An 11,382-nucleotide genomic window follows, 5' to 3' on the forward strand; every position below is an offset into this window, starting at 1 on the left:
TTTGAACGCGGAAGTTAAACAACCCACCAGAGAATGGCATTTTGGTCATTGCAGTCAACGGCTGTGTCCCCTGCTCAATTAAAGGTACTATAAGCGATGTAACGCGGTTTTAACGCTAAAACATTTTTGTCACATACAGCTAACATAACCTCACCATCCGCTAGCTGCCTGTGCCCCGAATACACTATATATTAAAAAAAACACGTGGTCTCCGTGGACAGCCTTGGCTCCAAAAATGGCCACAAAACAACTTGGGCCAACCTTGCCTATACAAACATAATAAACTGTTCCAGCAAATCACCGACGATATTATAAGTATAAGTAAGTATATATACTTTTTTGATCCCGTGAGGGAAATTTGGTCTCTGCATTTAACCCAATCAGTGAATTAGTGAAACACAAACAGCACACAGTGAACACACAGTGAGGAGAAGCACACACTAATCCCGGCGCAGTGAGCTGCCTGCTACAATGGCGGCGCTCGGGGAGCAGTGAGGGGTTAGGTGCCTTGGTCAAGGTCCAGAGTGCTAACCAGTGGGCCACGGCTGCCCAATATGCAATATGTGATATGCACGTTTGGAAGAGCTATCTCTCTGTTTCGTTTGAACGTCAACAGAAGTGACGTTACCCTGCATGCTTATAGTAGGCCTAGGCCTACCTTTAATATAAAGCAATACAGCACATACGAAAAATAACAGTAGCCTAATCCTATAAGAATTCTATGGTGTATAATAGGCTACTTCTGTGATGTTCTGTAATAGCCTATACGTATCTCTATAATATCCTTAGTGTTTCTATGGTAGTCTTAGGCTACTTCGAAAGTAGGCTATCTCAAAATACTATAGTATTCCTACGAGATTACTATAATATTTTGTCCCAAAATACGACAAGATTCCTATAGTAATTTTTTTTCATAAGGGCAAGCCTTTCTTTCCAGAAGTAACCTATAACCACAGGCTACAGGTGCTGTCTTCTGTTTATTGTGTCCACTCAGCTGTTACATGTGGCCCAAAATGATGTCTTGTCATGTGCCAGAAGATGTTTGAAATGCCATTTTCTCCCATTGCTGATAGCCTGCCTATAGGGCCTATGCCTATTTAATCTTTAATATTTTGAGAGTGGGCTGCTTAAGGGTATTGTTGCACAAGCAAAGATTTTGTTGTCATCATCACAGATGCATTTCATCATTGCACTAGTCATATATGATGCGTTTAAACTTATGGCAATTGTAGGCCTAAAGCAAATGAGAGGCTGTAAAGGTCTGTGTGCGCAGGATCGTGAGGGGAAAGGAAATGGGATCACTGACCTTTGCAGCCAATTTCCCTAGTGTTCAAACAGCAGCATGAAAGCCAGGTCTGTTTCTGAAGTCCTGTGCAAAATGTCAATTGCAACTTATCCCACCTGCGTAGTGACTTATCTGAAAGTGGACACCCTCATTTTTGTGATGGCTTTTAAGTGGCTGTTCTCTGGTCATTTTTTCCTTCTTGAGGAGAATTTCCTCATAATTTTGTTTTACTACATTATCATACAGTAAGACTCTACATTAGCCTAAAAACAAAATTGAATCAACATTGATGATATGGAACATTTTCATCCATTTTATCTGTTTCTTGGTGTCTTTGTGGAGAGGGTTGGAAATTGATTTGGGGAATTTCCTGGTTTTCTCCCATAGGTGATTTTCACCGTATCTGAAACATTTTAATCTCACCCATGATCTTTATTGCATGTGTAAACAGCCACCAGTGTTTCATCATGATAGTCACTGCTACATTAACCGTAAGAATGACACTGCATTTTTTGGTGATGACAACGACTGTGGCTCTATCGCTTGACCCTGAAACACTACCGCCCCTGCGCACACACACACACACACACACACACACACACTGTCTGTCGAGATTGGCTGTAGCCTGGCATGCACATCGCTTAGCTCAGGGGGAATTCCTAGTTCCTCTACTGTTTAGGAAGTGTTTTTTTTTCTTTTCCCCTTTTTTGTTTTATGGGAATCCAGGGCAGAACCAGTTAGATGTTTTCCTCAGAAACCCTGTGTATTGATTCATAGTGAGGGGGCGTGAGGTTCCCTCCCACTGTTTCCTCCTTACTGGGAAGTGACTGTCTGACTTACCGTATGAAATAGCATGAGCCACACAGACAGACTCAGAGAGAGAGAGAGAGAGAGAGAGGGACGGTGTGAGAGATTAGTATTTAAGAACCCATCCGAAAGGGCTTTTCTATTCAGGACTGTGGTGACCAGGACTGAATGCTGTTGAGGTATTTGGATATGGACCAGCTGGCTTTGACTATCTGACTATCCAATGACAGAGCGAACATGCTCTATGTCATTGGAATGAATGGTAAATGTCAAGTGTTAGAACCTACAGCTGGGAGAACTCACGATTTGCTGAATACAGGTGAGTGTTGGAAGACATGTGTTGTTTACTGAAATGGCTGCACTTCAGAAGGAAAAACACCTTCAGGAAGTTTTCATTCCATTGGTAAAAATGTGATAAGCATAGCTCATGTAGTTAAGAAACAGCATTCAGCATTTATGCATTGAAGCATTTATGCTGTTTCTTGAAAATTGTGAAATAATTTATTTATTTATTTATTTATTTTTTTATTTTTTTTGGGGGGTTGAGTTTCAATGTGTATTCCTGAATGTAATGTGTATGTGTATTCTTCAATGAAATTCATGAAAAGAAGTTAGAGTATGGGGTGCAAGTGCAACAAAGTGTTGGGAAAGGTGGACATAGGCTATATCTGGACAGAAGTATAGGGGATTCCTGGGTCTACAAAGGGCAGTAGAACTGGTTCACTGCATCTATTTAACAGGAAGCAGTTTCCTAGTCCCCAGGTGTGACGATTAAAGTGGAAAACCTGAACGCACAGCCATGACAGAGAAATCCATTAGGGTTCTGTAACTTATAAACCGAGTTATAATAGACATATAGCAAACTAACTGTAAAGCGATAGCCAGGCTGTGAGTGTCAGTCTACAAGTTTGGGAAGAGCTGATGGAATATGAAAAATTCCCAAATTTTATTCTAGCCATCTGTAAAGGATGTGAACCACTTTTTGGACATTTCATAGTAACTCTGTGTGTACAGCTCTCAAGAACTGTTGCACAATATAAAACTCATTGTCACGCTCAATTTGATGGGTCAGCACATCTTGATAGTCAGATCCAGTGCTTACATGTCAAACTCTGCTCACTCTGGCATGCTTAACATACCTACCCAGGGATCTTGGCACATCACCACAGCAGAGTACACTGATAATATATTTCATTATCAGGATGTGTATTGTATATACAAAGTAAGTTACTGCGAATATATGACTGTATGCTTCTCTTAGCTGTGACCTCAGGGCCTGGAGATGGAGACAGCAGCTGGAGTCTGACTCACTGCATCAGCCAGTCTGATGGCCTCATAGACAATGTGTCAAAATCAACCTCCACATTTACAGTAATTTCATTTTCCTACAGGGCTGCTGTGGAGGATGTTTTACCATACATGGGGGGTTACAGATATCAAAGACACACAACGGTAAGTTTCATGAAGGTGGGAGAAGAGATTTCACAGAGGGGTGGGCGAGTAGTAGATGAGTGTCTCGTTTGATTGTTGAGCTGTGAGAACTGAATTCCATAGATGCTGTGTTACACAAAACTCATCTATGGGCTCAGTTCTTCTGGCTCCATAATCATGAACTTCATAGCAGGAAATGACCCATGCCAACAGTTATAACTAAATATTTAACTTATGCAACATTGAATAAATAGGCCTGCAGAAATATTCTACATATTTTCAGTGAATGTAAACGACTGTATTTGAAATCACTGCCAAGTTTTTATTCTTTCTAAAATGTCGGTTGTCACAATTGAACATACAAGGGATTTATGCACATTGTTTAATTTTATGTGAGGTTCAATAAAAATCTATGCACTTGAAACCTGTTGATAAGAGTCTTTGTGAATTTATTTTTTAAAGATTTCCCTGTCAACTAACAGTAAATCAATACTCTTATCAGTGGACTTAAATGGATGAAATGAAAAGAATGTATTATTGTTGACATCGTGGTTTTGAGGATCAGTGTGGTGCGGAGAAGGTATTTGTGTTCTAATGGATTTATTTACCTAAGCATAGCAACTTCCTCCTTACGGTAAACCCACTAAGGATGAAATTTTCAATGATACAATTTTATTTTCCATCTTACTGTCTGCACATATACAGTAGCTCATGTACATACACATGATATGGTAGCAATTAGAAAATGCCATACATGCTCAGCCACACCTTAAATGAGTATATCCAAACAGAGGTGAAATAGGAGTCATATGCTCTTACGTATGATTAAAAGGCTATTCTTAGGGTATTGGTGAATGACCATACCATTCTGAGAAAAACCGCACTGCCTTTTTCAAGATTACAGAAGTTTTCAGCTCAAGTTAAGCCAAGTCAAGTTTATTTATACATCACACTTTATACACAGAGGTCATTCAATGTGCTTTACACAAACAAAAGCAAACAGTAATAACAGATAAAAGCGTAGAAGGGCAAAGAATATTCAAAGAATAGTTTAAAAAGGTAAAGATCATAATAAAAAAGAAAACATAAAACACACAAGGTAAAATCACTCAAAAATAAAGAATAATTAAAAAGACAAAATAAGACACAAGAATAATTTTTAAGATTCAGAATTTGTAACTCAGTGCAGTTAGCAGAAAGCATCTGACAACAGTTTGGTCTTAAGTCTACATTTAAAACTGGCTAAAGTTGAAGCCTTTTTGATGTCATCCGAGAGTTCTAACAGCATGTTTTACTAACAGGTTTTTCTCTTGAGACCTGAGAGGACGAGAAGGTGTGTACTTCTGAAGCATGTCTGACAGGTCCTGCTCCGTTTACTGATTTATAAACAAGCAGTAGTGCTTTAAAGTCAATTCTGTGACTTACTGGAAGCCAATGCAGTGACTTAAAAATTGGAGTAATGTGGTCAGTTCTTTTTGTTTTTGTGAGAACCCTAGCTGCTGCATTTTGTATCTCAAAGAAACAGTTGATTTTAACATGCTTCCTTATAATTTCCAGAGCACGTGGTGAAAATTGTTAGGTGTGTCCTGTAATGCTGATGACAAGGCCAATTGATTAGGAGTTTACATCAGTACAGCTTATATGACGAAGATGATGATTTTCAGATTAGTGGTTGATTAGACATAGCCTATTACTCTAACTTACTGTGAATACGTGGGAGTAGGCAAATACAGCATCACCACCCACGCCCCAACCACAAATATGTCTTATCTGTTGCTCCCGGTGTGTGACTCAGGAACAAATTCCTGGGAGGCTGGTTGATGAAATTCACACACTCCCACATGGATTTGGTCTACAGTATAGCAGAAGTCCAAATAAACGTTTTGACCTTAAGAAATGTGTCAACTTTAAAGAATGCTAGTGGTAGAGAAGACCGGGCATGTTAACAGCATGAATAGTCTTTCTTCACTAAATGGAAAGGTGCTCTTTTTTGGGGTGTAAGGCACATTTAAGGGTCTTAGACAAATGAGTAATTTGTCTGAGATCAGTCACCAGTTCTGTCTGCCGTGTACAAACTCAAGGAAGATAGATGGAATATTGGACTCATTTTGTGGGTCAAAGGTCAGAACGTTGACTGATTACTCATAGCTTTTTTTTCTTTCTCTTTCTCTTTCATTGTGTGTTCTGTCTCTGACACACGCACTTTCCTGTAAAAGGATTAAATTCAAAAGCCGTGTTCTTTTATGCACTGTATCCACTCATTTCACATAATGTTTCAGCTAACATTGTGGTCTGTTTGTTTTAGATGAAAATCTGAGAAGGAAACAATAAGAAAAGCTCTATAATATTTTCACAAATGTTTCTTTATTTTATCTCTTCCATTTACACATACTGTACATTGGATAGACCTCACCTTACTAACAAAAGTCCTGATGTTAAGTCTGTAGTGACCAGTGACCACAAGTAAATCACATGAAGTCAGTCATTATTACTTCTAACGCTTTGCTCTCTTCTTTTTCCTCTGCTTCACTATCACACTCACATTGTCTGCCTCCGGGCTCTCCATCTGACGCACCATTTTCTTTTCCACTCTGTACTCCTGTTCACCCACCCGCGGGTCCCCGTGCACCACAAATTCTCCCCCCTGGCAGCTGATGCTCACGTCAGTCCGGGGGAAAGTGCCGTACATTCGTCGCAAGTCTTCCTTGACAAAGTTCGGAAGTTCCCTGCGGGGGCCATACACCCTCTCTAGCCTGCCCCACCGGAGCTCCCCTTTCAGGGTGAAGCCCTCAGGCCAGGGTGCTGCGAGAGCCTGGCTGTGGTTGGCTCTGGGGCTGGGTTTAACAGGGCCCAGTCTCTGGCTTGGTGATGGTTTCACAGAGGGCTGGGGCCATAAGAGATTGTTGTAATACCAGGGAGGAACGGACAGCGGCACTGGAATTGGTCCATAGAAGAAGTGGAACTCGTTCTGGCTAGTTGTTTCTGGAGGACCGCAGTGACTTGGCACCACCAAAGTCAGAGGCAGCTGAGGAGCGGGTGGGATAGGTGGGAGGAAGTGACCGGGCCAGTGTGTGTGATCGATCCCTGAGGAGAGCATGGTGTAGTATCTGTGGTATGGACACGGGTGAAAATAATTCATGGTCTTCAGAGAAAACTTGATGTGCTGGACTGTGGAGTCACACAGGGAGATGGTAACAAAACTCCTGAACTATCTCTTCATCTAAAAGAAAACCGAGCAAACATTAGGTCAAATAATGAGAAGACAATATTACAGTTCTCTTCAGAGGTGACCACAACATGACTTGGTGCACAGAGGGTTGAAGCGTTTAGTAATTAAGGATCTTTGCTTGGAGAGGTGGTGACTACACAACATAACAAAACAAAATAGAATTCAGATAGAATTAGCACCTATCATTTCTGATGATTCCCTCTAATTGTCACATAACATTTCAAAATAGTTTAACGGCCTACAGAAGCTGTATGTTAATATGGTTACACAAAGCAGAACTTTTATAGTTCCTCTATGAATGTGCAAAATAGTTAACAACAGTTCCCTCAAGTTTATTATGGAAATAGATCCACTCACCTGCCCAGCTTTCAGGTCTAAAGAACGAAAGTTTCATATGAATAAAGTCTGTAAAGGTTTCCTAAGAAGAACGACTTGTGGTCTCTTTATGCAATGGGCCAAACTAAAGAACAACAGGATGACACAGCTTCAGTGTGTGTCTCAGCTCATTTAAAATACAGTATCCAAGCAGCTGACAGAGATCAAGCCATTACAAACAAAAGCCTCATCTCTGAGGAAGGAAGGTGGGGACCGCCTTATCAGTGATATATGGGTAAATAAAAAGGGGAAAGCAGTTGGTCAGTTATCAGCAGAGCCGGACCGTAACGGAGTACATTTACTTGAGTACAGTACTTGAGTACAATTTTGAGGGATCTGTACTTCACTCGAGTATCATTTTTGGGGAGTACTCATGACTTTACTCAAGTACATTTGAGAGGCAAATATTGTACTCTTTACTCCACTACATTTCTATCCATAACTGTGAGTACCAGTTACTTCTTATAAAAAAAAGGAAAAAAGAAAAATCTCAGAAACCCTTAATTTGTTGTTTCCCTCTCAAACGTGATTGGATTGTGCAGGCGCCACTGATTGGAACAGCCTATCAGCAATCACCTTCAGCTTTCCGCCAAAGTCAACTCCATGGTTAGATTTAGATAAGAGACGAAACCATGGATGAAACAATGGATAAAGATGCAGCAGGTCCATCCCGGGAATGTGCCAACCTGTGGCCCCACCTCGCCAGACTATTTCAACTTTCTGAACAAGTTAATGATAGTTTTCGCTTCAAGTGTTTCAATTACAAAATAGTATTTTGTATTTGAAATACATATTTTAAATACATGTATTAGAAATACTGCCCATCCCTGGCAACATGGTAAAAAGATGAAAATGACTTGATTTTACTTTCAATTCCTTTTACATTCTCCAAGGTACTAACATTAACATTTTTCATAACATTTTCATACTACTATTGCAGTAGTAATGCAATATTTAAATGATGTAGGCTACTCTTGTACTCTTGATACTCAAGTACTTTTAAAAACAAGTACTTCAGTACTTTAACTTAAGTAGGCATCTGACTGTTGTACTTTTACTTGTACTTGAGTAAAATTGAGCAAAGGGTATCTGTACTTTTACTCAAGTAATAAAGCTGTGTACTCTGTCCGCCTCTGGTTATCAGTGCACATTAATAATACTTTCTAAATTTCTTAAAGTGAAAACTAGCTCTGGTCTTTAGTCAGTCTGTTTTGAGTTAAGTGAATCTGGCTCCAGATAAACTGAATTTGGAAGGAAATGACTGATCGTTTGCTGATGTTTCTAAAATCAACTTGAGGCCATTGCCTGAAATCCAGTGTCCCATTGAGTAATTACACATTATATACAGTAGATGGCGACCTAATATCTCTGAGATTCAGTAACGACAGACAAAACTGAAATCCACTGCAACTAATTTTACCACATAAAGCAGGGCCAGGAGGGGCAAGTCAGAACCTGATATGTCATATAACAAAGTGGCAAGGCAGTACTGTACACTAGATAAAGAATGAGCATAGACAAATAATTTTTATCACTGAGCAATAGATTAACCTGATAATGAACAGAAGGTGTATGAGTGTTTGCAGCCCACAAACATTCGTTGTTTTATATTACCATGGAGTTATCTTTTATAATTAGGGGTGGCAGGTTGCTTCTCTTCTCTTTCCCCCCTCCTCAAATAGGTCCTAGGACATTTTTCTCAATTCCATTTGAAACTCTATTCTGTGGGAAACATCGCAGATATATTTAAATACATATAACATTTTTAGAGCAGATTCACAGAAGAGAACTTCTGACGGCAAATTTTAGGAAAAGTTGGTAAATCACCCCTCTTACCTAATTTGAGGGTGCTGATTCTGAATATTTTGTTTACCAAGCTCAATTCTGAGTTCTAAACCGCATACTCAACATTTTAACATAAAATAGTGATTTTTTTTGCCCATTTTTCACTAAATTCGGTTGATTTCAAAAGTAATCACTAAAACCAAATAAAAGTGTTCTCTAAATACATGTTTAAGCATTAAAGAAGCCATACTATAGTTTATTAATGTATTTAATGGGAACATGATTACAGTTAACATGTAATAAACTCGAAAATTCTAATCAAAACACAACCATATTTTTATTGCTAACATAGTGAGTCACTCATGTGGTGTTTAATGCATTTTATCACAATAACAAGTTGCACAGATAACCTTCAACTCAGAATATAATATGAACTTAGCAGGAATAAGCCTAATGCAGAACTGCATCTACCGTCAGCAACAACCGACAAGTAAAAAACATTTTACTTATAGTAACACTGGATTTGGTATGTGTGCTTGCCTCCATACTAGAGCTTGATAATGTGCTCTTCTAATTTGCCATTGAGCAGCATCACTTGTTGGTGGTAGAGCCTCCGATCCTCGACATCTAGAAAACAGAGTGGCTCTGGCATAGTGTTGTCACGATACCAAAATTATGACTTCGATACAATACCTGCCATGAATATATTGATACTGGGGGTCCACTTCCCTTTCAGCATCATATGCAGTAATGATACGCTGGAGAATGTTTCTTTTTGTTGCACTATAAAGGATATCTTGTCTAAATGTTTTGCAAATAATGCAATCTCCATAGCACTCTTCAGCACTCCTCAAACATGCACACTCTTCCATTTTTCTGCATGGCTGGAATTTGAATAATAGGAAAGAGCAGCAGTGAGATGTTTTAACAAGGCAAGCACAGTCGCCTTTACAGTAAAAAAAAAAAAAAAAGACTGACAACTGTTCATAATAGTTAGTGACAAAATACTTTCTACAAAAAAATGAGCTGTCACCTACTATTCTATCAATTTATTATCAAGGAATCTATTTGGTTTCTAAACGTCATACTGAATTTTAGCTATTATTTAAATTTATAATTTCATTTTATCTTATTTTCATTTGCTATTTGAGGGTCATTGGGGTAATTCCTGTCCTGTCCTACAACATATCTGATACATAAAGAGTATATTAATGCCTTATTTTTTGCAGTTCCTATGATATCTGATGGCAAAACCAAAAAGTGCTAATTTAGCAAAAATGCTAATTAGCTAGCTTAAAACTGAAAATTGAGCTTGGTAAACAAAATATTTGAATTCAGCACCCTCAAATTGTGTGAAATAGCCCATCTACCTAGCCTGGCGGGCCATCCTATATCATTGAAATGTATAGTCTGGAATCGAACCATTCACCTCGCTTAATCCAAGGGGCGGGCAGAGAATTGTCTTTCAAACTGCCTAGGCATGCAATAGGCCAGCGCCACGACCATATCCGTATCCGGTCGGCAAAACGGCAAATAGGCTACATCCTTCTTCGAAAGGAATGACTTAAGTGCAGTGTGTTGCTCAACTTTCAAAGAAAAGCACAAATCCAACTCCTCCAAAGACGCCAACGCCGATTCAAACAACCGCTCTTCATTCGCCATAGCCACCTTCCTTGTTCACCGTCGCAGGACTGTCGTTATCAAGCCTTCCCTGCTGGCATTTCAACATTGATTCAACGGTTAATAACCGTTATAAACGTTTTTAAAAAAACGTTATAACGGGTGAATCAACGTTGAATTATGTGTTGGATTTGCAAATTGAATCAACGTTGATATCGCAACATTATTTCAACATCCGCCATTTCAACATTGGTGCTGATTTCCTTTATTTCTTATTTTACAACCATTTGTCAACATTTTACAATTAGCATTAAAACAGTGTTTCAACATTGACACAACAACTGACATTATTTCACCTATAATTCAACATTGATTTTCTTGACCTTTTTACAACCAACGTTGTTTCAATGTTTGTCTACATACCCTTTTACAACCATTTAGCATTAAACATTGTTTCAACATGGTTTCAACATTGACGCAACAACTGACGTTATTTCCCCTATATTTCAACGTTGAAGGTCGGTCGTGTGCCGGCTGGGTTAAGACTCTAACAAAATAGAGCGCTGTGATTGGATGACGTCCACGGCGTCAGCCAATAGAAATCCCTATGGTTTGATACTAGACGTACAGGCTGAGCAAATTAATTTGCCGCCGCTAGGGTGCGTCTAGATTTCTAGGCTACCATTTACTGACTTTTCCTCAAATTTGCCAACAGGACCTTTTCTGAACGTTTGTTAGCTATCTGCTCTCCCTCTAATAGGATTAGGCTTCTCCCAGATTTTTTAGTTACCACCTCTTCTTGTGACTGAAGGTTGATTGACAATCAGGCAACCCAATCGTATTACACTAT

The 11,382-nt window shown here is 39.2% G+C and overlaps 1 protein-coding gene and 1 long non-coding RNA gene across 2 annotated transcripts; one reads left to right on the forward strand and one right to left on the reverse strand.

The window, feature by feature from the left end:
* Positions 1-2,257: 2,257 nt before the first annotated feature.
* LOC125311478 lies at positions 2,258-3,953 on the forward strand. The gene is made up of 2 exons (XR_007196488.1): positions 2,258-2,411; positions 3,484-3,953. It is a non-coding gene; the product is annotated as an uncharacterized LOC125311478 (long non-coding RNA).
* A 2,037-nt stretch (positions 3,954-5,990) lies between these two features.
* Positions 5,991-6,662, reverse strand: LOC125311272. Its single transcript, XM_048269168.1, has one exon. The coding sequence runs from the start codon at positions 6,660-6,662 to the stop codon at positions 6,018-6,020; it is 645 nt and encodes a 214-aa protein (XP_048125125.1). The 3' UTR covers positions 5,991-6,017.
* Between the last annotated feature and the right edge of the window lie 4,720 nt (positions 6,663-11,382).

The sequence above is a fragment of the Alosa alosa genome, chromosome 18 (genome assembly GCF_017589495.1).
Source record: "Alosa alosa isolate M-15738 ecotype Scorff River chromosome 18, AALO_Geno_1.1, whole genome shotgun sequence".
Classification (NCBI taxonomy): Eukaryota; Metazoa; Chordata; class Actinopteri; order Clupeiformes; family Clupeidae; genus Alosa; species Alosa alosa.

Coding starts and splice junctions, on each gene's coding strand:
- LOC125311272 (XM_048269168.1), bottom strand. CDS start 6,662: ATGAATTATTTTCACCCGTGTCCATACCACAGATACTACACCATGCTC.